The sequence below is a fragment of the Nomascus leucogenys genome, chromosome 21, assembly GCF_006542625.1.
Source record: "Nomascus leucogenys isolate Asia chromosome 21, Asia_NLE_v1, whole genome shotgun sequence".
NCBI lineage: Eukaryota > Metazoa > Chordata > Mammalia > Primates > Hylobatidae > Nomascus > Nomascus leucogenys.
The window spans coordinates 53,395,118-53,421,702 of NC_044401.1; the positions used below are offsets into that span (position 1 = coordinate 53,395,118).

A 26,585-nucleotide genomic window follows, 5' to 3' on the forward strand; every position below is an offset into this window, starting at 1 on the left:
TTTCTTTGGTACTGTAAGAGTCCATGGTCTTCCTGAACTCCATTGGAAAACAGTGTCCTCCTAGAATGAGGATTCTAAGACCCAGTATGGAGGCCATTCTTTCTCCTCAGAATTTTTTCACGGTGTACTCTCTGGTGAACTGCTGGTCATCTTCCAAGGTCTAACCCAAATGTCATCCCTCTAAGAAGCTTTCCCAGAAACCCTGAAGACCAAGTAACCCCTGCAGTCTTACCATAGTGGTGGTATAGATCTGGTTTGTACTCTCCATAGTGTATTTTTTTTTTTTGCATGCTTGTGATATTTTTGCCACGAGACTATAATATTTGCAAATGTAGAAATTTTGTTTCAGGCACTGTACTAGGCACTAAAGGATAGAAAGATTAATAAGATATGGTTCCTGACCTCAAAGGGCCCCTAAGCCTTTTATAACTGTACTTGATGGACATATCTGATATTTAAGACAAGAGCTAGAGAGCTAAAAGCAAAGGGTTAGGAAGGCACAGAGAACAGAACACTTTGATAGCTGAGCTGGGACTAAAGGATGAGGAAGGTTTCAACAGAAGAATGAATCAATGAATGAATGGGTCCCTTGGTGAAATTGTGTGCGGAATTGGTGGGTTCTTGGTCTCACTGACTTCAAGAATGAAGCCGTGGACCCTCACGGTGAGTGTTACAGTTCTTAAAAGCGGTGTGTCCGGAGTTTGTTCCTTCTGATGTTCAGATGTATTCAGAGTTTCTTCCTTCTGGTGGGTTCGTGGTCTCGCTGGTTCAGGAGTTAAGCTGCAGACCTTCGCGGTGAGTGTTACAGCTCTTAAGGCGGCGTGTCTGGAGTTGTTCGTTCCTCCCAGTGGGCTGGTGGTCTCGCTGGCTTCAGGAGTGAAGCTGCAGACCTTCGCGGTGAGTGTTACAGCTCATAAAAGCAGTCTAGACCCAAAGAGTGAGCAGTAGCAAGATTTATTGCAAAGAGCGAAAGAACAAAGCTTCCACAGTGTGGAAGGGGACCCGAGTGGGTTGCCACTGCTGGCTCGGGCAGCCTGCTTTTATTCTCTTATCTGGCCCCACCCATGTCCTGCTGATTGGTAGAGCCGAGTGGTCTGTTTTGACAGGGTACTGATTGGTGTGTTTACAATCCCTGAGCTAGACATAAAGGTTCTCCACGTCCCCATCAGATCAGTTAGATACAGAGTATCAACACAAAGGTTCTCCAAGGCCCCACCAGAGCAGCTAGATACAGAGTGTCGACTGGTGCATCCACAGACCCTGAGCTAGACACAGGGTGCTGATTGGTGTGTTTACAAACCTTGAGCTAGATACAGAGTGCCGATTGGTGTATTTACAATCCTTGAGCTAGACATAAAGGTTCTCCACATTTCCACCAGATTCAGGAGCCCAGCTGGCTTCACCCAGTGGATCCTGCACCGGGGCTGCAGGTGGAGCTGCCTGCCAGTCCCATGCCATGCGCTCACACTCCTCAGCCCTTGGGTGGTCAATGGGACTGGGCGCCGTGGAGCAGGGGGTGGCGCTTGTCAGGGAGGCTCGGGCCGCACAGGAGCCCATGGATGGGGTGGGAGGCTCAGGCATGGCGGGCTGCAGGTCCCGAGCCCTGCCCCGTGGGAAGGCAGCTAAGGCCAGGTGAGAAATCCAGCGCAGCGCTAGTGGGTTGGCACTGCTGGGGGACCCGGTACACCCTCCGCAGCCGCTGGCCCGGGTGCCAAGCCCCTCATTGCCCGGGGCCGGCAGGGCCGACCGGCTGTTCCGAGTGTGGGGCCCGCCAAGCCCACGCCCACCCAGAACTCCAGCTGGCCCGCAAGGCAGCCCCGGTTCCCGCTGGTGCTTCTCCCTCCACACCTCCCTGCAAGCTGAAGGAGCCGGCTCCCGCCTTGGCCAGCCCAGAAAGGGGCTCCCACAGTGCAGCGGTGGGCTGAAGGGCTCCTCAAGTGCCGCCAAAGTGAGAGCCCGGGCAGAGGAGGCGCCGAGAGCAAGTGAGGGCTGTGAGGACAGCCAGCACGCTGTCACCTCTCAAAATGAACACCCTGTGTTATTTTTCTCGTGCAAGAGAAGAGGGATTGGACTTGGAGGCTGTATTAGCAGCTGCCATTAGCCCTGTGACTTCAGGCACATCACTTCTTTTTTCTAAGCTTCAGTTTATCCATCTGTAAAACTGAAATAATAGCCACTAATTTCCCAGGATTTGTTTTAAGAGCTAAATAAAATCATGTCTGGAAAGTGCTTTGTGTAAAATGCTAAATGCCATAAAGATGTAGGTATAATTATGCTTCTTAATTCCTTTTGTACATTGTCTCTTAAGAATTCAGGAAGATGTTCTCCATTTATTGAAAGCTTACTCCAGGCACTATTCTATGTACTTTCTAGACACTGTTTCATTTACTGTCACAACAACCCTGTGAGTGAGGTGTCATTACTCTCCCCAGGCTGCAGATGAGGAAAGGAAAGCACAAAGAGGCTAAGTCTTCTTGTCCAAGGTCACACAGCTATTAAATCCTGGGGCCTGGATTCCAACCCAGGTGGTACCTCAGAGCCCCTCATCAGACACTAAAGATTTATTAAGATGCTTTCAGGTGGCTGAGCATAATTCCAGCACTTTGGGAGGCCTAGGTGGGTGGATTGTTCGAGCTCAGGGGTTCAAGACCAGCCTGGGCAACATGGTGAAACCCCATTCTCTACAAAAATACAAAAATTAGCCAGGCGTGGTGGTACATGCCTGTAATCCCAGCTACTCAGAAGGCTGAGGTGCAAGGACCACATAAGCCTGGGAGGCAGAGGTTACAGTGAGCCGAGACCGTGCCATTGCACTCCAGCCTGGGTGACAAAGTGAAACCCTGTCTAAAAAAAGAAAGGAAGGAAGGAAGGAAGGAAGGAAGGAAGGAAGGAAGGAAGGAAAGAAAGAAGGAAGGAACGGAAAAGAAAAGAAAAAAAAGAAAAGAAAAAACGAAAAAATGCTCCCAGTCTGTTCCAGTTCTAACGATGAATCAGCCAAGAATGGACAAATGGGACAGGGTGACCCACCTCTGACAAGATGGAGATCAAGACCCCTTTCCTTCCCCTCCATCAGCAGACCAATTGAACATGTGGCTAATTGTAAGAACCACTGAGCCTGGATTTTTATTCTTCCCCAAACATTTTTCTCTCCTGTACTTAAACACTGATTAGAAAAAAAAAAAAAAAAGCATTAAAGCCATAGACATTTTTTTACAGGGCTTTTTAAAAAAATGGATTAGATGGATTAGATGAATCTTCTCCTAGTGAAAGTTAGCCTGACAAGGTCATTATTAAGGAATACAAAGACAACTGCTAGATAAATCAGAAGAACGAGGCCCAATATTCACTCGTGTCACCAGGCATTTATCTATATTTGTAAGTGGCTCTCTAACATGTTTATTTCATTGGTATAAGCTTTCCAACAGAACCTTAAAGCGATTATATAGAACACTGGGGCTTCCTAATAGCCTCTAATTTCGCAAGCCATGGTAATTTAAAAGAGAGTGGGTGGATGAAGGGCCAGGAGCAGGGAGATATCTGCTGAAGAATATAAATGTGTTCGTGGCTACATTGCTTCTGCCTCTTTCTGGGGAAAGGCAAAATGCACACAGGAATGTGATGGAAACTTCCAGCTGGTGGTTTTGCGTTGCAGGAAGAAAAGTGTTTGTGAACATGAAAATTGCTGATAATTGGGTGTGAACGCCTGTAAGGGAGACAAATGGAGAGACATTGCAGAATCTTTATTTCTATCAAGGGCTGAACTCTGCTGGTGGGTGTGTGAATTGGCACCATCTTTTGGAGAATTTAGCAGTGTGCTGACACTCTGACCCAGCAATTCCCTTCTAGGAATCTATCTTATAGCAATACTTGTTCATACACAAAAAATGTACAAGGATGCTCACGATAGCATTGTTTGCAGGTGGGAAAACTAGAAATACCCTACATCCATCAACAATAAAATGTTTAAACAGGCCGGGAGCAGTGGCTCATGCCTGTAACCCCAGCACTTTGGGAGGCCGAGGCGGGCGGATCACTTGAGGTCAGGAGTTCGAGACCAGCCTGGCCAACATAGTGAAACCCCTGTCTTTACGAAAAATACAAAACTTAGCCGGTTGTGGTGGCAGGCACCCGTAATCCCAGCTACTCGGGAGGCTGAGGCAGGAGAATCACTGGAACCCAGATGGTGGAGGTTGCAGGGAGCCTACATTGTGCCACTGCTCTCCAGCCTGGGTGACAGAGCAAGACTCAGTCTCAAAAAAAAAAAAAAAAAAAAAAAAAAAAAGAAGGAAAGAAAAGAAAAGAAAGAAAGAAAATGTTTAAACACTTTATTTTAAACAAAAAATTTTAAACAAAATTATGGCATATCCATATTTTAGAATAATTTGCTACTAATACATGGAATGAGGGAAATCTATATATTCTGACACAGAACATTGTCCCTGATATGCTAAGTGCAAAAAAAGCAAATTGCAAAATAGTATCTATCCTAGGAATCCACTTAAAATTGTTTTTAATGTTAATATATTCGTAGAAAAATATCGGAAGGAATATGTGCCAAAGATTACCAGTGGCTATTTCTGGGGCATGATGTATGTATTTAATAGTGTTTACATTTTTACGATCATGGATTACTTTTGCAAACAGGAAAAATCCAATGAAGTTCAATTATTTCCCCAAGGGAAGGAAGGAAATCAAAAAGGCACCAGCTGGTAATGGGATTTATTCACTGTCTTTGGGTGAGAGGCTTCAGTGTAATTCCACAGTGAGTGCACTGTGATTCCGGCACCCTGGGCAAGGGCGATATGTAGTAAAAATGATCGGAAGTGACCATGCCCACACCAGGGGCCGCAGACAAATGGCCTCTCTCCACTCCCTTGCCCTGGTCTCCTGCTTGTTGCTGTGGCTACTGCTGCCGCTCCTGACCCTTGGCTGATGCCTGAGTGCCAGCTTTCTTCCCATTTGCTTCTCTCACCCTGCAAGCCACTGCAGAGGACACTTAAACATGGTGGTAAAGACCTTGGCCTTTAGAGGTAGGTAGCCCTAGGTTCAAACCCCGACTTTGCCACTTTCCTGTGTGACTTTGGGACATTTACTGCTCCTTTTAGGACCTCTGTTTCCTCATATGAAAAATATCATCATCTTAGAGAACCTGCCTCATAGGATCTTTGGAGTGATGAAAAGAAACAAGTATAAAAAACCTGGGCACGGTGACTCACGCCTGTAATTCCGGCACTTTGGGAGGCTGAGGTGGGCAAATCACTAGAGGTCAGGAGTTCGAGACCAGCCTGGCCAACATAGTGAAACCCCATCTCTACTAAAAATACAACAATTAGCCAGGCATGCTCGCTTGAACTCAGGAGGCAGAGGTCACAGTGAGCTGAGATCGTGCCACTGCACTCCAGCCTAGGCAACAGAGCAAGACTCGGTCTCAGAAAGAATAAAAACAAACCCAAAGAAGTATAAAAAGTACCTGGGTATACTAAGTGCTTAATAATGACACGTATTATTAGTATTATTATTGTCACCGAGTCCTTTCAATTCTTTCTTGGTAGAATTTTCCCATTTATCTTCTGCCTGATAAACTCCTACCCAACTTCCAGGGCTGGCTCAAAAGGCCATCAATGTGAAACCTCTTCTGGTCCCTTTCCTGAACACCCAGAACTGATTGACGTTCCCATTACATTCCTGCACTGCGCTGGGTACGTGGCTGCATTACCCAAATTCTATTCTGATTTGCAGGTCTGTCTCCTCTCCTCTATAGACCCCTAGCTCCTGCAGGGCCGCAGGCAGCTCAGATCTCTTCATCTCAGTGCAGGCCCAGAGTGTGAGCTCATGTAATCATTTTTCCAATTGATTTAATCCCATCCCTGCTTCTAAGACCTTGGCCTAGCCATTTCCAGTTCACGGGGGAACTATGATAACAACTGTCTAATTAGTCCCCCCTAATTCAGGCTAACATGTGAATTACATAAGTCCTTGCTCAAAACCCTTCAAGGACAGAGCAGAATTTTCGAAAAAATCCCAGAGGGTGGAGCCAGACCTGGGTTTAGCTCTAGTTTTGCCACAGGCTGATGTGATCCCAAGCACCTGGCTTTACCTCTCTAAGCCTTAGCTTGGCCATCGGTAAAACCAAGGCCCTCCTGCCACAGGGCACTAGAGGGGACTCAGTGAGAAGTGCATGTGAAAATGTATCAACATTACCTGAATGTTAGCTATTACTATTTCTGTTATTTTTGAGAGGTAGTGTATTTTGGGGAGGAAGGAGAGGGTAGCTGAAAAAGCTTCTGTCCTGGAAGTCAAACCACCTCCTGAATGGTAATCTTCAGCAAGTTTCTCTAGTTATACAAAAAAAAAAAGAGGAGAGCGCTAAGATTTTTCTACTGCTAGGGTCCTGTTTCCTCCAGAAACTGCATTTGAAGCACCCTTTGTGAGACCAATCCCCAAGGCAAGGGGGCAAAAACTATTATCCACCCTTGAAATTAAATGCAAGTATCAGAGAACGTCTGTGCAGCCCTTCACCACGCACTCCCATATCCACCCTTGTATTTGAAAAGGGCTTTAACGTGAAGAAGTCTCGGTCAAATCTTGACGGTGGTATTCGCTACATGGTGGGATTGGGCATCATTTTAATTTCGTGTTTTTCTAAATCTTCGAAATCTGCAATTTTGGAACTAGAGAGATGATGGGTGCACAATATTGTGAAGGTACTAAATACTACTACGCTGTCCATTTCAGAACGGCCAGTTTCATATTATGTGAGTGTCGCCTCATTTAGAAACCTTCAATATGCTCACGATTTTATAGTAATTCTTTAAACCGTGGTTTGAAGAGAGAAGTACATAAGATATCAAGGCTCAGGGTCCGCGGAGTCGGGTGACGCTCGGCTCCGCCGATTTGTCCTAGTCGCAACCGAGCCGCCAGCCTGTAGGGCACTCCTCCGACCACAAGGGGACAATGCAAAGCCTCGCGTTCCCCACACTGCACCGCCTCTTGCGTCTAGGAAGCGCCTGTGCGTGCGTGGGGCGTAGCAAGGGACGGAAGCTCTGCCGGCACGACCGCCGCCCACCCGAGCCTATCTGGGCTGCGTCTCGCCGCCGCTGCTCTTCGTGGCCCAAGGCCCAAATCCTTGCCCGTCCTTGCAGTCCCACCCCACACTCAGCCTTGTGTCCCTCGATCTGGTCTCCGACTTCCATTTCCCACCCTAAACCGCCTACCCGGTGTCTGTTCCCCGCCCGGTCGTCCTCGCCCTGCTGCGCTGAGGGTCCCCTGTCAGCCTCGACCCCATGGCGCTGCAGACGCTGCAGAGCTCGTGGGTGACCTTCCGCAAGATCCTGTCTCACTTCCCCGAGGAGCTGAGTCTGGCTTTCGTCTACGGCTCCGGGGTGTACCGCCAGGCAGGGCCCAGTTCAGACCAGAAGGTGAGCCCGGGCAGCCCCACGACGGGGAACTGTCTGTTCTCACGAGTCCCGTTTTGCCCTCGATTCCTTCAGAGCCGGAGAGCTGCCTGTCCGCTCTGCACACTTCACGTGTCCACTAGCAGAGTGAACCATAGGCCTGCGTTCCTAGTATAACGACAGCGCGATAAGCGACGGTGTTGAAGGACACTTAGCAATCCACGTGAGTCTAGAGCAGGAGAAGCAGTTAGGCAGAAGGAAAAACTGCTGCAGGGGCAAGTGGAAGAAAGGAAAAGAAATCGTTATCAGGTTATTTCAGTGTTTTCAGTCGGCTGGACATCGGAATTTTCTGGGGAACTTTTAAGAAAATCCTAATGCTCGGGTTCCGCCGATGGAGATTCTGATTTAATTGGTTTGGGATGAGGCCTGGGCTTCAGGAATTTAAGAAACGTCCCAGGTGATTCTAATGCGCAGCCAAGCTTGTTGAGAGTCACCTCTATAAATGTAGGAGGAGATGCAAAATGATCTTCTGACTTCAGGAAGTTTGCGGACTGGTTGTAGGGCCAGGGCAGGTGCAGTGAAAGTAACATCAAAAGTTAGTGCCTGACCAGTATATTTACCCTCGCTCAGCACTTTTAACAAGGGTCTGTTTGAGACTAGGCTTTGTTACTTTTCAGAGTTGGCTCAGCGCAGCCTCAGTAAGGGTACAGTTTTCCTTGTAATTTGCAGAATTCAGTGTTCAAGTTTTAATTGGGCCCCCTGCGTCTGGATACCTGGCTGTAGTCTGTCTTCTGATTAACATCCTGCCTGTTCACTTCCTGGTGAGGCCATCTATGCTGTTGCTTGGATTTCCTCTGTTTCCCACTTATACTACTATTTAACATTTTTCTTTAAATTGGCAGCGTATGAGAAATTATAGGTTATTATAGGCTAGTTATTTTTCCCGAATATACCTTATCATAATTGCACATTTTTAAAAAAACATGTTTATTCCATACCTGCCTCGCCACCAAATCTTAAGTGTCCCCAGTGGTCTGTAGAGTCACACTGTGGGAAACGGAGCAGGCGTTACCCTCCTGATGGCCACCTCTTCATTCTTCCATGGAGGTTTTCCTTTGAGTAGACCTGGAATTCCCTGCAAGAAAAGGTCTTTCCTTCCCATTCCCTCACTTTTGATTCCTTACATTCAAGTGAACAAGTTGTAGATTCCAACACCTACATCTTTCTCACATCAGTCCCCATCCTTAGTGCCTTAGCTAATATAATTTCATTTCTCACCTGGAATCTTGCCATGGCTTCAGATCTAATTCCCCCCACCCCCTTAGTCCCTCTTCTCTCCAGTCAGCTCTTCTGCAGGAAAATTTTCTAGCATGGCAAACAGCCTCCCTTTCTGATCTCATCTCCCACCGCATAAATATGTTCTATTTCAGTCATATCTGATGGCAGCTTCCAGAACATGCTGGCTCCCATATCCACAGAGCACTTTCCTCCAACATGGCTCCCTACCTTTCCCTATGCTTCCCCCCAGTGCTTCCAGCAAGTCTGTTTAACTCACATGTCCTTCAAGACTCAGATTTGTCATCTCTAGGAGAATTTCTCCCTCCTGTGCCCCTGATCTGATCGCTATTCTGAGTGCAGTTAGTACATTTTGCATTCCTCTATCAAGTCAATGTAGTGATAATTTGTTTATTCTCTCCAGTAGACTCTGAGCTCTATACTTCTACCTTAGGGCCTGTCAGAGCTCATTATAAGTACTCAATGAGTGGTTGGTGAATGGGTAAGAGATAAAATAACTGACTTCTCTTTATATAGTATTTCGTAGAGTTTATCCAAATGGTGCTAATTTGATCTGGAAGGAAAGTGGAGCACATTTAGCTACATTTGTGAAAGGCAGTGTAGTGCAGTGGTTCAGCACACACAATTTGGAGCCAGACCATTTAGGTCTGCCACTCACAAGCTCTGTGTCCTTGGTCAAAGAGCATCCCCTGTGCCTTGGTTTCTTATAAAATTGAGATAATAGCAGTAGCTACCTTGTAGAGTTGTGTTGAGGATAAATGGAGTGACTGCGTATGTTACCCATAAAGTGTTTAAAGAATGCTGGCACAACAATACATGTTAAAGAAGTGTTTGCTATTATTACATTGATGAAAACAGCTCACATTGGTTCCAGAGACTCGCTCACGTTTTCTGATGGCAGCACCAGGCCTTCTGACTATTGATCATAATTGCGTAGTATGTTAGAGCTTTTCCGTCCTCTGTTGCTGCCTTTCTAGGAATTAATACTGAAATTATTCTCTTTTCTTCACTCCACAGAATGCTGTGCTGGACTTTGTGTTCACAGTAGATGACCCTGTCGCATGGCATTCAAAGAACCTGAAGAAAAATTGGAGCCACTATTCTTTCCTAAAAGTTTTAGGGCCCAAGACTATCACATCCATCCAGAATAACTATGGCGCTGGAGTTTACTACAATTCATTGATCATGTGTAATGGTAGGGTAAGTGACTGCTGGCCTTTGTCTTAACTTGGCTGGTTATTGACCTGGATTATTAGAGTGCCAGCTAAATATGTATGTTCTTGTAGTCAGGAAACATTCACACTCCTGCTGGACGTTGTTACAGTCAGGAAATATGTATGTTTTTATAGTATATATGTTCTTATAGTCAGGAAACATTCACACTCCTGCCAGGTGTCTTGACCTTGGGGACAGAGCAGGGACTGGAGTCCTTCCTCATCTCCCATTAACTGTCATTGCAGTGTGAGGAGGTGGTTGGGTGTGACTGACTTTTTAAATTTTTTTTATTTTTTTGAGACGGAGTTTTGCTCTTGTTGCCCAGGCTGGAGCGCAGTGGTGTGATCTCGGCTCACTGCAACCTCCACCTCACGGGTTCAAGTGATTCTCCCCCCTCAGCCTCCCAGTTAGCTGGGATTACAGGCGTGTGCCACCTTTTAGTAGAGACAGGGTTTCACCACGTTGGCCAGGCTGGTCTCGAACTCCTGACCTCAGGTGATCTGCCCGCCTCAGCCTCCCAAAGTGCTGGGATTACAGGTGTGAGCCACTGAGCCCGGCCAGACTGACTTTATTTTTTTGTCTTTGGCCAAGTGGTTCTCAAGTTTTAGTGTGCATCAGAATCCCCTAGGCTGTGTGTCTGTTGGACACACAGATTGCTGGGCCCCACCCCCAGAGTTCTGATCACTAGGTCTGGGGTAGGGATTGAAGATTTGCATGTCTTAACACACTTCCAAACAGTGCTGAAGCTGCTGGTATAGAACCATTGGTCTGGTCAGTGGGAGGAATAGGCAGGCCAATTTAGGGTCAGGTTGGAGATTGATTTTATCTAGAAGGAGGGGCAGACACCCCCAGGAAGAAGTTGGAAGTGAAGAGGATATCACAGGTGATTGAGAGCATGTGTGTCAGGTGATAGGAACCTCTTGGTGCCAGGAGATGGGTGGAATTTGACAGTGGGATATTGGAGAGCAGGTAAGTTGCATGGATTCCTGCTGGTGGGTCATCTGACAGCAGGAACTTTGCTGAACTGTCTTTCAGCTGAAGCATCCCAGTCTCCAAGAGACCTGTCAAGAGCTAGGCAGAACCCCAACCTGCAAGGACCAGTAGGGGTCTAAATCACATGCTTCCTAGAGCTTCCCTGGGCCAGGGATGACATATGGGTTTCACTTGCTCTGCCAACTCTGCCACTCATTGCTCAAAGCCGTCAAACTTTGACAGGCATCGACCCACCTGGAGATCACATTTAAATGCAGATCGTGACTCAGTTGGTCTGAGATGGAACCTGAGATTCTGCTTTTTTTTTTTCTTTTTCTTTTTTTGAAACAGGGTCTGGCTCTGTCACCCAGGCTGGAATGCAGTGGCACCATCTCAGCTCACTGCAACCTCTGCCTCCTGGGCTCAAGCCATCTACCCGCCTCAGCCTCCCAAGTAGCTGGGACTACAGGCACATACCACCATACCTGGCTAATTGTTGTATTTTTTGTAGAGATAGGGTTCTGCCGTGTTGCCCAGGCTGGTCTCGAACTCCTGACCCCAAACAATCCGACTGTCTTGGCCTCCCAAAGTACTGGGATTACAGGTGTGAGCCACCATGCCCTGCCAAGATTCTGCTTTTTTTTTTTTTTTTTTGAGATGGAGTTTTGCTCTTGTTGCCCAGGCTGGAATGCAATGGCGCGATCTCCGCTCACTGCAACCTCTGCCTCCCGGGTTCAGGCGATTCTCCTGCCTCAGCCTCCCGAGTAGCTGGGATTACAGAGCCCACTACTATAATCATGCCCAGCTAATTTTTTGTGTTTTTAGTAGAGTGGGGTTTCACCATGTTGGCCAGGCTGGTCACGAACTCCTGACCTCAGGTGATCCACCCGTCTCGGCCTCCCAAAGTGCTAGGATTACAGGCGTGATTCTGCATTTGTTGTAAGCTCTCAAGTGATGCCGATGCCACTGGTCAAAGGCCCATGCTTTAAAGGGCAGGAGGTTGGAGTACTAACTTGAGAAGGATTTGAAGATCTGTCTGAACTTGGCTAAGGAGTGAGTGTTGTGATTGACCAGTGATGTCTGCATACCCCTTGGGCCATATATTTGCTTTTCCAGTTGAGATCCAACCCTGCTTCGCCTGTATTTTGCAGTTGAGGAAACTGAAGTTCAAAGAGAGGAAATGACTTCCATAAGGTCGTGCAGCTAGTTTGCAACAGGTCCCCTGACTTCTAGGCCTGTGGTGTTTCCGTTACTTCCCGGTAGTTACTTGCCTGCAGCTAGAAGGGCTTTCTGCAGTGCTGCTGCTGGAGTTGGGGGAAAAAGGCTGACACTCAGCACAGCCTTCTAGATCCACTTGAGTCACACAGAACCCTTAGCTTTGTTCTTTCTCCACAGTTAATATTATGCCAAACCTATCTCTCATTAGTAATATTCAAACAATATTATAAGTTCCAGTAACCAAATGTTTGGGCATAATTATATGCCAAAAGACTACTTTTTAATTGACAATTTTTAGCTACTTTTTATATATTTGCAGCCTGAGAAGGCTGTTTGGATACTGAAGTTCAGCAAAGTGGGTCTGAAGATACTTGTTTATGCAAATGGGACTTTGTAACCTGGGAAATCTACAGGATTTATACAAATTATTATTGAAATAGGCTTAACTGTCCAGGCATGGCAGCTCATGCCTGTAATCCCAGCACTTTGGGAGGCCAGGGTGGGTGGATTGCTTGAGCCCAGGAGTTCAAGACCAGCCTGGGCAACATGGTGAAACCCTGTCTCTATAAAAAATACAAAAATTAGTCAGGCATGATGGTGCATGCCTGTGGTTCCAGCTACTCTGGAGACTGAGGTGGGAGGATCACTGCAGTGAGCCAAAATCATGCCACTGCACTCCAGCATGGGCAACAGAGTAAGACTCTTGTCTCAAAAAAAAAAAAAAAAAAGAAAGAGAAATGGGCTGAACTATAATTTCTTTTTTTAGCATGAATAAAGAAGTTTTATTTTTGGATGTTGCTTTGTAATTACAAAAGTGTTTGAAATAGTCAATAGCAAAAGAGAAATTCACTGTGTAAAGGATGTCAGTGAAAACTTTTAATTAAAGGAAAATTTCTTGTTCTTTGTAATGAAAAGAGCATTGGAGACCAGACTGAAATTCTGGGACCTAGTTTTGACTCTGCTACTACTGGTACCACCTTGAGCATGTCATTTGTTCTCTCTGAGCTTTAGGTTTTTTATTTCTCAAATGAGAAACATGAACTAAATTATCACTTCTCAAACTGTCTTTGGGGAAGGACCAGTTTTTTTTACTCCCAATCCACTGAGGACCAATACTAGATAGCATCTAAGAGCCATTCCACCTTTAACATCACATGGACCTAAGTTGAAATAGTGGTCACCTTGTAATTACCTGATGGGTTCTTCCTACCTGTCGCATGGACAAAATCGGTTCACTCTGACTGTGGTATTGCTGTAAAGAGTTTAATTAGGCTGGGCGCGGTGGCTCATGCCTGTAATCCCAACACTTTGGGAGGCCGAGGTGAGTGGATCACCTGAGGTCAGGAGTTTGAGACCAGCCTGGCCAAGATGATGAAATCCTGTCTCTACTAAAAATACAAAAAATTAGCCAGATGTAGGCCGGGCGCGGTAACTCACGCTTATAATCCCAGCACTTTGGGAGGCCGAGGCGGGCGGATCACGAGGTCAGGAGATCGAGACCACGGTGAAACCCCGTCACTACTAAAAATACAAAAAAGTAGCCGGGTGTGGTGGCGGGCGCCTGTAGTCCCAGCTACTTGGAGAGGCTGAGGCAGGAGAATGGCATGAACCCGGGAGGCAGAGCTTGCAGTGAGCCGAGATCGCGCCACTGCACTTCAGCCTGGGTGACAGAGCGAGACTCTGTCTCAAAAAAAAAAAAAAAAAAAAAAAAAAAAATTAGCCAGATGTGGTACCGTGCGCCTGTAATCCCAGCTACTCAGGAGGCTGAGGTGCAAGAATGGCTTGAACCCGGGAGGCGGAGGTTGTGGTGAGCTGAGATTGCACCACTGCACTCCAGCCTGGATGACAGAGTGAGACTCTGTCTCAAAAAAAAAAAAAAGAGTTTAATTAACATTAATGTGAGAGTGGGCACACAGGAGAACTGGCGTTGTCACTCAAATCACTCTCCCTGAAAGCTCAGAAGTTAGGGTTTTTGAAGGATAGTTTGTTGAGCAGGGGACTAGGGAATGGGTGCTGCTGATTGGTTGGGGTTGCAATCATACAGGTGTGGAAAACAGTCTTCATTGACTGAGTGGGCCTTTTGGTGACGGAGGGGCAACAGGACCAATTCAGTGTTGAGTCATGGTTCTTCTGGGTGGGGTCAGTCAGTTGCCAGAATGCAAAAGTCTGAAAACATCTCAAAAGACCAATCTTAGGTTCTACAGTAGTGATGTTATCTATAGGATTAATTGGAGAACTCACAAGTCTTGTGACCTCTGGACACATGTTTCCTGAGCAGTAAGATATCATAGAAACTATGCCAACATTTTAGCAGAATTCAGGCCCTTCCCATAATCCTAATCTTGTGGACTTTCTTTAGTTTTACAAAGGTGATTTCAGCTCTGGACTGGAGAGGGGAACAGTTTTAGGGAGGGACTATTATCATCCTTGCTTCAAAATTAAACTATAAACTATATTCCTCCCCCTTGGTTGGCTTGACCTATGCCCAGGCATGAGCTTGGATAGCCAGCCTGTGAGGCTGGTAGCAAGATGGAGTCAGCCATGCTAGACTTCTCTCACCGTTATAATCTTATGAAAACAGTTTCAACCTCGCCTCACATACCCTAGGGGTTAAATCAGTTTTGGACACTAAACCTCTCAAAGGTTTTGGTAGAGATGTGTGTTTTCACAGGGCAGGTGTTTTGAGTGGCTTTGGAATCAAGGTACTGCTCTGGTCAAGAATTTTATCTATTTCCGTATATTTTGTACTTGTATAAGCAGTAACATGGTATTTTACTCCTTTTTGTGCCATTTCTTTTTTCCTTCAGCTTATCAAATATGGAGTTATTAGCACTAATATTCTGATTGAAGATCTCCTCAACTGGAATAACTTATACATTGCTGGACGACTCCAAAAACCGGTGAGTGTTTTATAGGCTGCACAGTTAGGGATACCCTTCCTCTCTGAGCCTAACCTTACTTTGATCATTGTGATTGCAATGAGATGGAACTCTGGAAACAGAGATGAGTTTCTGACTAGAAATGAGTTTCTGACTCTTCCTATTCCCTATAAAATTTATTGCCAAATAAGATCCACATATTCTCTTGTGATATTGTGATATAAGAAGAAATATGTATTTGGTTTTTCTCCTTGGGCTCCTGGTTCAGAGGTCCTAAAACCCTTGGAATATCTGAGTGATAGGGATGAGAGTCTTTTATTATTCATAACAAGTTCCTTTCAGTCATACCTGAGTTTATACTAGTAAAGTGACTCTTGATGGGGGCCCCTAGATAGATTCAGGATAGGGCTGGTTGCCAGGGAGCCAGCCGTGTGATGAGAGGCTGGACCTTTCAGGCCCCCAACTCCCACCTTCACAGAGGGGAAAAGGGCTGGAGATTGGGCCGGTCACCAATGGCCAATGATTTAATCAGTTGTGCATAGGCAGTGGAACCTCCATATAAAACAAAAGCGTTCTGAGAACTCCTGGGCTGGTAAGCACATTAAGGTGCTGGGAGGGTGGCGTGCCCGGAGAAGTCGTGGAGCTCCACACCCTTCTGCTACCCCGTATCTTGCCAAGCATTTCTTCCATTTGGCAGTTCCTGAGTTGTGTCCTTTATAATAACTGAGTACATGCAAGAAAAGTGCCTTCCTGGCTGGGTGCGGTGGCTCACACCTGTAATCCCAGGACTTTGGTAGGCCAAGGTGGGTGGATCATTTGAGGTCAGGAGTTCAAGACCAGCCTAGTCCAAGTGGTGAAACTCCATCTCTACTAAAAATACAAAAAAGGTAGCTGGGCGTGGTGGCACATGCCTGCAATCCCAGCTACTTGGGGAGGCTGAGGCAGGAGAATCGCTTGAACCTGGGAGATGGAAATTGCAATGAGCCGAGATCACACCACTGCACCCCAGCCTGGGCAACAGAGTGAGACTCCGTCTTAAAAAAAAAAAAAAAAAAAAAAAAAAAAAAAAAAAAAAAAAGTGCCTTCCTGAGCTCTGTGAGCCATTCTAGCAAATTATGAAACCAGAGGAAAGGGGAAGTAGCCCCCATCCCTTTCTAGTGAACGATCAGAGTACAGGCAGCCTGGACTTGTGATTGGTGTCTGAAGTGGGGGAGGCTTGTGGAACTGAGCGCGTAACCTGTGGGATCTGACTCTGACTCCAGGTAGCTAGGGTCAGAATCGAATTCAGTTGTAGGCCACTCAGTTGGTGTCTGGAGGGCTGGAGAATTGGTTGATGTGACACCCACATTTGGTGTCAGAAGTGCTGGGAGTAGAAGCTGGGTCGTAGTCCACTCTCCCTCCTGCTGCTCTCCCCGTCAAGATTATCCAATGACTGGATCGGGCTCCAAGTTGACCCATTTGGGCTGGGGGAGGGTGGCAGAGGAGGTGCCTAGTGCCTCAGTGGAGCCTCCCTTAGCACCACCCAGTCACCTTGTCTCCTAGGACATGTACCACGGAGGCACTGTTTGTCCACTGATGCATCCCAAGGGCAGTGCCTGGGTCGTGGGATCCTTCAGTAACCGTTGAATAAATGAATGCACCAAGTAGTCATTCCAAGGGACAGGTGTTCCCATCCCTTTTATTCTCGTTCTCAGGCTAATGGTGATGCTTTCTCTATTGTCTTAGCTCTTTTGGGGCACAGCTAGAGGAGGCTGTGGGGAGTAGGCTTCTCCCTGGGCTTTAGTAGAAACAGGAAACAAACACAAAACAGGAAAAAAAAAAAGTGGGAGAGAACTTAAACTTTTAAAAAGTATTTGCAGTATCAGTTTTCTTCTTTTTTTTTTTTTTTTTTTTTTTCAGATAATCAGTCTGTGTTCTGAGAAAGGGTCTTTCCATAGTTTGAGAACTGTGTTAAATAGTTACAGTTGCTAATCTCACACTTCCTACTGTAAGGAAGATTTTCATTGTGCGTGAGAGGGTCCCAGGCTCCACAAGAGGCCGATGGATTGTTCTCTAGTGTCTCCCCCGACAGTGATGTGCTGCTTCTATAGCTACCTACGGGAAAAATGACAGATTTCCATAGCCTTAGTTCACTGGTTTGTGTCATAAACATCTCTTTATTGATGTGCATGGGCTGTCTGGATTCTCCTGCTTTGCACCTGGGCTTACAGTTTCATAGTGTAGCTCCTTAAAATGTCCAGAAACACTCGATCCGGGCAGGGGTTACACAGGTATACACATGGACAAATTTATCAAACTGTACCCTTAAGATGTGTGCACTTCACTGTAACTTTTACTTTAATTAAAAACATTTTTTAAAGTCCAGAAATGATAGGCTTACTGAAATTTCATGTCTATACAGACACATTTCTCATTTCTAAGTTGGATGACTAGTAAAGCTCATAACTGAGCAATTGGAAATTTGTAAATATTTTATTTCCGGGTTTTTTTATTTTGTTTGTTTGTTTTAAATATACAAAAGATCGGCCAGGCACGGTGGCTTATGCCTGTAATCTCAGCATTTTGGGAGGCTGAGGCGGGTGGATCACTTGAGGTCAGGAGTTCGAGACCAGCCTGCCCATCATAGTGAAACCCCGTCTCTTCTGAAAATACAAAAATTAGCCAGGCATGGTGGCACACGCCGGTAATCCCAGCCATTCGGGAGGCTGAGGCAGGAGAACCACTTGAACCCGGAAAGTGGAGGTTGCAGTGAGCTGAGATTGCGCTACTGCACTCCAGCCTGGGTAACAAAGCGAGACTCTGTCTCAAAACCAACAAACAAAAACATAATATATAGCTTGATGGGAAGAATAATGGACATGAAATTAGAAGCCTTGAGTCATATTCAGTCCTGCCACCTATTAGCTGTTACATAAACTTGGGCATCTTGTTTTATCTTTCTGAACTTCAGTTATCTGTAGAATAAAGGTCCACAAAGGTATTGAAAATTGGAAGCAGGGCTGGGTGCAGTGACTCATGCCTGTAATCCCAGCACTTTGGGAGGCTGAGGCAGATAGATCACTTGAGGCCAGGAGTTCAAGAACAGCCTGGACAACATGGCAAAACCCCATCTCTACTAAAAATACAATAATTAACTGGGCGTGGTGGCATGCACCTGTAATCCCAACTACTCGGGAGGCTGACGCAGGAGAATCGCTGGAACCTGGGAGGCAGAGGTGAGCCGAGATCGTGCCATTGCACTCTGCGCTCCAGCCTAGGTGACACAGCGAGACCCAGTCTCGAAAAAAGAAAAAAAAAAAAAAGGAAAAGGAATATTGGAAGCAGAGTAGTACTGCTGGGAAGAACGCAGTGTTTCAGAATCCAACAGATGTAGGGTTAGGATCCCAGCTCTGATGCTTCCTAATGTTGTGACCCTGCACCACTGACAGTCTCCCTAAGCCTTGGGGTGTTCTCATCTGTAGATGAGTCTGATGGCGCTGACCTCAGAGGGTTCTGAAATGCCTGATACTTAGTAGACACTCAGAAAATGGTCTTTCCCTTCTCTCTCTGCCTTTGCTTATCTCAGTTATTTTGAGATAGAAAGGAAATTGAATGTTAAATTGTTGTATTATTCTTTGTATTATACTTTATGCTTAGAATATTTCAAAATTTTAAAAAAGGCTTTAGAAACCTGAAATGCCATGAAATCTCAGAATGTAAGCACTGGAAATGACCTCAGGTTTTATCTAACTGTTATATCCTTATAAAACAAAAACAGCAATTCAAGACAAGTAGTAGCAGCCATGCTCATTTCATGCAAAACTCTGCATTTCTCAGCTGACGTGGAGAAGAAAATGTTACTGATAGCAGTGATTATTTTCTAAGGCTTTTTATGCTTCTAGCACAAGAAAATTAGGGTATCATAAAATCATTTGAAGGTGTTGAACATATGTTTTTTTTATTGAGAATGATAAATGGGCAAATTAACTCTCTCTTTACCTTGCTCCCAATTTTCAACATGTGGAAATCACTGTTAACCAGAATGATGATTTTTAAACAAACTATACCTCTAGGTGGCAGCAAATATTAATCAGACTTGAACAAATCTAATGATAGTATTTTGGACAAGAAAGTTGGGTAAATAAGAATTATGAGAATATGAGTATGAATTCTTCATTTTTTGTGTTTTAAAAGGAGTCACATTAAATTATGTTGTCTAAAGCCCCAGAATTGTCTTGCAGCTAACAAATTGAAATAGAATTTCTCAATCACTAGTAATTTAAGTCTTTAAAAGGGATATAGGCCAAGTGCGGTGGCTCATGCCTATAATCCTAGCACTTTGGGAGGCTGAGGTAGGGGGATCACCTGAGGTCAGGAGTTCGAGACCAGCCTGGCCAACATGGTGAAACCCCGTCTCTACTAAAAAATGCAAAAATTAGCCGGGCATGGTGGCACACACCTGTAATCCCAGCTACTAGGGAGGCTGAGGCAGGAGAATCACTTGAACCCAGGAGGTGGAGGTTGCAGTGAGTCAAGATCATGCCACTGCACTCCAACCTGGGTGACAGAGCAAGACCCTGTCTCCAGATAGATATATATGAGTATCTTGCTTAAAAAGATGGACTTTCTGGGAAAAGTTGAGTGTAAATTAAATTTTTATCATACTTTACCATTAACTTATCTCATAATTGATGGAATACCCTATTTTTATTTCCAGTACAACCTTAAGTTTCTGAGTTTACTAATATTTTCCCAAGTAAAAAACCGTGGAATTTAAAGTGTTTAATATAGCACTGTGACCAAACTTTTTTTAAGCCAAGAAACCTCTAAAGTAGTAATTAATAGTTATTTTCATGCGCGTCCGTGTGAAGAGACCACCAAACAGGCTTTGTGTGAGCAACATGGCTGTTTATTTCACCTGGGTGCAGGCGGGCTGAGTCCGAACAGAGAGTCAGCGAAGGGAGATAGGGGTGGGGCCGTTTTATAGGATTTGGGTAGGTAAAGGAAAATTACAGTCAAAGGGGGGTTGTTCTCTGGCGGGCAGGAGTGGGGGTCACAGGGTGCTCAGTGGGGGAGCTTTTTGAGCCAGGATGAGCCAGGAAAAGGACCTTCTCAAGGTAATGTCATCACTTAAGGCAAGGGCCGGCCATTTACACTTCTTTTGTGGTGGAATGTCATCAGTTAAGGCAGGGCAGGGCCTTTTCACTTCTTTTGTGATTCTTCAGTTACTTCAGGCCATCTGGGCGTATACGTGCAAGTCACAGGGGATGCGATGGCTTGGCTTGGGCTCAGAGGCCTGACAGTTATTTCCCTAGTTAACATAATTTTGGATTTTTGTATTTTACATTGTTTTTAGTGTATAGATAATTGTGCTTGAGTTTTTAAGGCATTTATATTGACATGCAGTGGTTTTTTTGCCACCTTTTAAGAGGATTTTGATTTAATGTATTCATCGCAATATATTTTGCCTTTTAGTAATGTAGCTTTATTTTATTTTAATTTTATTTTTGAGACAGAGTGTTGCTTTGTCACCCAGGCTGAAGTGGAGTGGCATGAACACAATTTACTCCACCTCCCGGGTTCAACCAATCCTCCCATCTCAGCCTCCTGAGTAGCTGGAACTATAGGCACGTGCCACCATGCCCAGCTAATTTTTGTATTTTTTTGTGAAGATGGGGTTTTGCCATGTTGCCCAGACTGGTCTTGAACTCCTGGGCTGAAGGGATCCACCTGCCTCAACCTCTCAAAGTGCTAGGATTACAGGAATGAGCCCCCATGTCTGGCCTATTTTTTAATAACAGCTTTATTGAGATAAAATTCACATACCACACAGCTCAACCGTTTAAAGAGTACAATTCAATGATTTTTACTATATTCACAGAGTTCAACTATCACCATATTGTAGCTTTGTTGATTAATTTTTTATGTGGATAGAAAAACCCCCAGTGGTATAAAAGATCTCTAAACTGGGAGTTGGAAAACCTGGCTTACTAGTTTTGGCTCTGCCCTACTATAAGCAAATGTTTGGGCCGCTAGCGTTTGAAATGCACAGATTGAGTCATTCATTTCTATATTCAAAAGACAACTGTTTCTTCTCTGTGTATGCCAAAGGATTTTTAAAAATGATACCATGTTGCTTGTCCTCGAAGAGCCCGGAGTCCAGCAGGTAGATATGGAGTAAGGTTTCATCCAGCTGTAATGTTCAGCGTTTCTTCTTCATCCTTAAGCAGTGACTATTTAGAAGAGTTAAACCTCCTGGTCGTTTGGAATGGAAAAGTTCTGGTGGGCGGTTGAGTATTTGAACAGTAGGTAGGGCTATGGTCTTTGTGATTAAAATTTCACTCTGCAATTCAAGTAGTCTGCTTGTGACAATTTTAGAGGAGCCCACATGTGACTTTCTCTTTTTTCCTGTCTTGAAAGGTACTCAGAAATCTCTCCTTTGAAAGTCCCTTTAAGCAATGCCCCTTTCTCTCCAGTAAAGATTTTCCTCCCTGGCAGTCGTGCTAATGTTATCTATGCAGTTCAGGTCGGGGCATTCCCAGTAAGATACAAACAGCTATTCACAAATCTGAGCACTTTCTTTTCTTCCCAGGCCTCTCTGGCAGTGTCCCAAGAGTTCACTGGCTTTTCACTCTGAACAACAAATAACAGTGCTGCTGAGACAAGTTCCTAGTTCACCTTTCATTGAAGAACCAGATCAGCACAGTAGCAGAATCTTCCGAACTGACATTTTTCCTTTGAGTAAGGATGCTTTTATTTTCACCCTCTTAACCTTAGACAGCAAACAGACTGCTTTCTTACAGCCTATGTAGAATAACTTCCTTGGAGAACAACTGGTATTTTGTTAACTAGGAAAATTTCCCAAAACTTAGTCTTCTCTTTGCATCTTTGAATTGTTAGCATCTCAAAATAGCTTCTAATTTCACTGGGCTTCTATAAAAGCCATCAAAAAAGAGAGTTGAAGAATTATTGAGAAGGATGTGTGATGAATGGGGATGAAGAACGGGAATGTGGAAGTAGAGAGACATCACAGAGTTGTGGAAAGAGCACTGGGTGAATCCTGGGACTGGAGCCCGGTCCAGTTTGCCACTACTTCTCTTGGAGAAATCTTTTAACCCCTCCGGGCCTACGTTTTCGGTCAGTAAGATGAAGCAGTTGCCCTCCTAGATTAATCATTCAGTATGGAATACTGTTATCCCTTGGTGTCCATTGGGATTGGTTTTAGGACCTGCACCCACCCTCAGAATTCACGTCTCTGATATAAAATGGCCTAGTATTAGCATATAACCTATGCACATCCTCCTGTATATTTTAGATCACCTCTAGATGACTGGTAATACCTAATACCGTGCTTACACATCACATCATTCGCCTGCCTTCAACGTAGTAATTGGCATGTGGCAGCAAATTCAACATTTGCTTTTTGGAACTTTGTGGATTTTTTTTTTTTTTTCTGAATGTTTCCCATCTGTGATTGGTTGAATCCCACGGGTGCAGAACCCACAGATACGAAGAGCCAACTCTATAAGGTTTAGGAAAGTTATTCAAGGAATAAGCATAGGTGTTTTTATAGGACTTTAAAATTTGTTTTAATCATCTTTCAAGATAAGTTAACCAGAATATAACTGTAAATGAATGCATGAGAATAATTCAGAATATTCAGAGCTGAATTTGCTAAGTAAAAGGATGTGATCCTGATTTTTGTTGTCAACTCATTATGCAACTGTAGGCAAGTCATGTTCCTGGCTGGTCATGGGTTACTCTCTGCAGATGATTCAGTAATACTAAACTCACCTTAGTGCTGAAAGGCTTAATTAAGGTCCATTAAGTCCTCAGAATTGTAAGGGAGGAGGGGGTGTTATTGAATCAAGTGGCTTACCTGCCATATATGATGTTTGTATGTTATAAATATTCCCTTAGAAAAAAGTAGGGAAAAAAGGTAAAAGAATTTGAGTTCTGAAGCCTGATTTATAAAATAGTAGTTATGTGTTTTATAATACTGTTTTTTACAATCAGAAGAGAAGAAGCTATGCCTTGTGATACTGCAGCATTCTCTTCTTTCCTTGCTTTCTAATATTTATTTTGGAGTTTCTTATAGTGTGTCTTTTATGTGCTATCTTAATTTTGTCAGAAATTATCTGTATTTGACAAATAAAAGGCAACTTATGCCCTGTTTTCTAGAATAGGTAGAAAATGTGTCGATAGTACCAAATGATTTAGAGATGGTAGATACATTTTGGACATATGGGAGTCCTTATTAGGGACTTCTAGACCCTTTCCTTTGTGTAGAAAGTCAATCAGAAACAGTACGATGTTTTTAAAAGATCATGGTAGGAGTGTAAATTGGTATAACCACTCCGAAGAGCAATTTGACAGTGCTAAGTATGTGCCTTAGAGCAGTAATTCTCAAAATGTGGTCCCTGGGCATTGCTTAAGAACTTGTTAGAAATGTACATTTTTCAGCCCTCACCCAGTCCTCCTGAAACAGAACTCTGGGAGTTGCATCCGATAATACACGTTTTAACAAGTTCTCCAGGTGATGCTAATGCTAGCTAAAGATGAGAACCCCTGGCCCAGAGAAGCTCTTGCCTTGTGCACTGAGAAGCACACACAAGGAAGCTCATTTCACTAAGGGTTTGTGTGCAGTAACTCACTTGCTCTTTCTAGCAGCCTTATGAACTTGATTCTGTTATTTACTCCATTTTACTGATAAGGAATTATGCCCATAGTCACAGAGCTAGTAAGAGGTGGAGTTGGGATTTGAACACATCTCTTAACTACAGTGCAGTCTTTAAAAGTAAGAATCTCAGAACAGACTGGAGCTCTTAGTATTTTTTTTTTGAGACAGGGTCTCACTGTGTCTTTCAGGCTGGAGTGTAGTGTCATGATCATGGCTCACTGCAACCCACTGCAGCCTCAACCACCTAGACTGAAGCTGTCTTCCTACCTCAACCTCCTGAATATCTGGGACCACACATGTGCATCACTATGCCTGGCTAGGTGTTTGTTTTTTATGTTTTTGTTTTATAGAGATGGGGTCTCACTATGTTGGCCAGGCTGGTCTCATGATCCCCCTGCTTTGGCCTCCCAAAGTGCTGAGATTACAGGTGTGAGCCACCACACCCAGTCACTCTTTGTATTTTAATGGATTTGCGGAAAGTCTCAGATGGAAGCTTCTACTCTGTATTGAGGAGAAAAATTCTTTCTGAGCGAAGCAGTTGCTAGTATTCTAGGCACTTTACATTTATTATTATAGTCAATCTTTGTGACGGTTCTTTGATGCAAATCATTTGCCCAAACTCACATAGCTAGTAAGTACCTGGACTTGAGCCCATACCTATCTCTACAACCCATTGTTTTTCTACTGTAGCTAGTTTTCTTTCATTTTTCCTTAGCCAAGTTCAAAATTGATGTATCTAGAAATTGCAAACTACACCATGAACTTCCTATGTTAGATATGGTCCAAGATTACAGACGAAGTCTAAATAAAAAGGTAAAATGCCTCTGTCAACTAAAAAATTAAGTGACGACAGTGAGATTATAAAATTTAAAAATATTAAAGTTTCCAAAGGACTTTTGCTCTTTTTCTAAACCTGTGATGCACTTCCTCATTTAAGAAGAATATTTGTTTCCTTTGGCATTTTGATCCTTTCCTGTGTCATGATTTCTTTGACCTTGGCATAAAACAAGGAGATTCTGGGATTACTTATTAGAGGAACAATTTTGTGTCACCTGAACCAATATTCCAAGATCTTCAGTGGGAAGAGTTTGAGATAGTTCCAGTGCATGTGTAACCCATGCTTGAGCAATACTCCACTTCTGGAATTTTTCTTCCCAATATTCTGCTTCTTTTAGGTGAAAATTATCTCAATGAACGAGGATGTCACTCTTAGATCAGCCCTCGATAGAAATCTGAAGAGTGCTGTGACCGCCGCTTTCCTCATGCTCCCCGAAAGCTTTTCTGAAGAAGACCTCTTCATAGAGATTGCCGGTCTCTCCTATTCAGGTTAGTATAGTTGCTGCCCAGATGTTCTACAAGGAAGAGATTTATATTTGAAGACTGCAGATATCCTGTTACCACTCGGCACTGGAGCTGCTACAGTCTTAGTTGTAAATCACATTACCTCTTGAGTGGTTCCTGCACTAACCTCGTGATTTGCCTCCCTACCTCCCAGGTCCCCTCTCCACATCTCCATGCTTATTGTCCCAGGGTAATTTTGTTGTTGTTAATTTTTATTTTGAAGTAATTTCAAACTTATAGAAAAGTTTCAAGAATAATACAGAAAACTCCCTATGCCCTTCTCCCAGATTCTCCAATTTTAACATTTCACCATTATTTGTTTTCTCATTATTTCTGTATCAGTGGTTTTCAAACTTTAGCCTGTGTCTGAACAACTAGGAAGTCTCAGGTTAAAACACAGACTCCTGGGCCTTACCCCAGACAGTTGATTTAATAGGTTTGAGGTAGGGCCCAATAATTTTCATTTTTAGAAACAAGTTCCCAAGTGATGCTGATGCCCCTCCAGGGGTCCCACTTTGAGAACCACTGTTCTCTGTATGTGTAAACATACTATATATGTATTTATTTTCTAAACTGTTTGAGAGTAGGTCACACATATTATGTCCCAAACTGAGACAACTGAGAGGGTAGAGCCCCTGGCTTCTCACCCTCGCTGCAACCAGAGGAGCCCCCATCTATCTGTTTACTATAGTAAGGTTCCATTTAAGATTTCATTTACAAAACAAGTGCTCTGCCACTTTTTAAAAAGTTTGAAAACCACCATCTTAAAAAATATCAGCTTTCCCGATTTTTAAGTATGAGTCAAAGAACTTTATGCTCAGAACATTGGAAAAGCAGTTTACTTAGTCTCCGAATCCCAGTACAGACAGGTAAGATTTCATGGAAATTTAATGCTGTAAGAGACCTTAGAGGTTTTGTTCTTCCATCTTCCCAAAATTTATCTACCGTGACTACAGCTGTATTTGCAACACTATAGAGAAAGGCATTGAAGCAACCTTGGTCTCGGTGCTTCCAGCTTCACCTGGCAGCCTCCCTGCCTTCCAACAAAAGACATAGGGGCAAAGAGTGGCATGGCCCTGTGCTGGAATGAGAAGGCCACATGCACACTGTGTGAGCAAAGGAAGTCACTTTATTAGAGTGATTACTTTCCCATACTCCCCTGTGAAAAATGATGGAACGGAAGCCTTTTATGAAAGCTGACTTGGTGGGAGAAGATGCAGGACTGTTCTCTACTCTGCCCCTACCACTACCAGTCCTCCATTTCTTCCCTTCTAGTCAACATCTTCGTAGCATTGGATGGATTCTGGGAGTTCCTTCTAAATTCTGAATATTACTAAGGAAATTTACCAAATGACATAGCCGCTTTCACCTCTTTGAAGACTTTAAGTTAGCCTTCAAGCTGCTACCAATTTTAGCTGATTTTTGCTGGAACTAGAAGAGAGTAATGAGGGTAGAAAATGACATAGGCTCTGTAGGTAGATCTCTTTCATAGGTATGAGACCTACCCCAGGCAAAGTGTTGAAAGGCACATTTTCCTCCTGACTTTTGTAGGCTTCTGAGAACCCAGTGTCCTAGAATTGATTGGTTTCTATCCCTTGGCAAACCACCCAA

General features: G+C 44.3%; 1 protein-coding gene across 3 annotated transcripts in view; it reads left to right on the top strand.

Annotated features, from left to right (window-relative positions):
- The first annotated feature begins 7,000 nt into the window (after positions 1-7,000).
- TAMM41 (TAM41 mitochondrial translocator assembly and maintenance homolog) overlaps positions 7,001-26,585 on the top strand; it is a 59,008-nt gene continuing 39,423 nt past the window's right edge. For 2 of the 3 annotated variants that reach the window (XM_003264983.1, XM_003264985.4), the window contains exons 1-4: positions 7,001-7,418; positions 9,708-9,890; positions 14,903-14,995; positions 24,809-24,959. In XM_003264983.1, the coding sequence (XP_003265031.1) occupies positions 7,284-7,418; positions 9,708-9,890; positions 14,903-14,995; positions 24,809-24,959 (562 nt within the window). In that variant the 5' untranslated portion in view covers positions 7,001-7,283. Of the gene's footprint in view, positions 7,419-9,707; positions 9,891-14,902; positions 14,996-21,545; positions 21,695-24,808; positions 24,960-26,585 lie in introns of all 3 variants that reach the window. The other variant, XM_030801776.1, reaches the window with a different exon arrangement.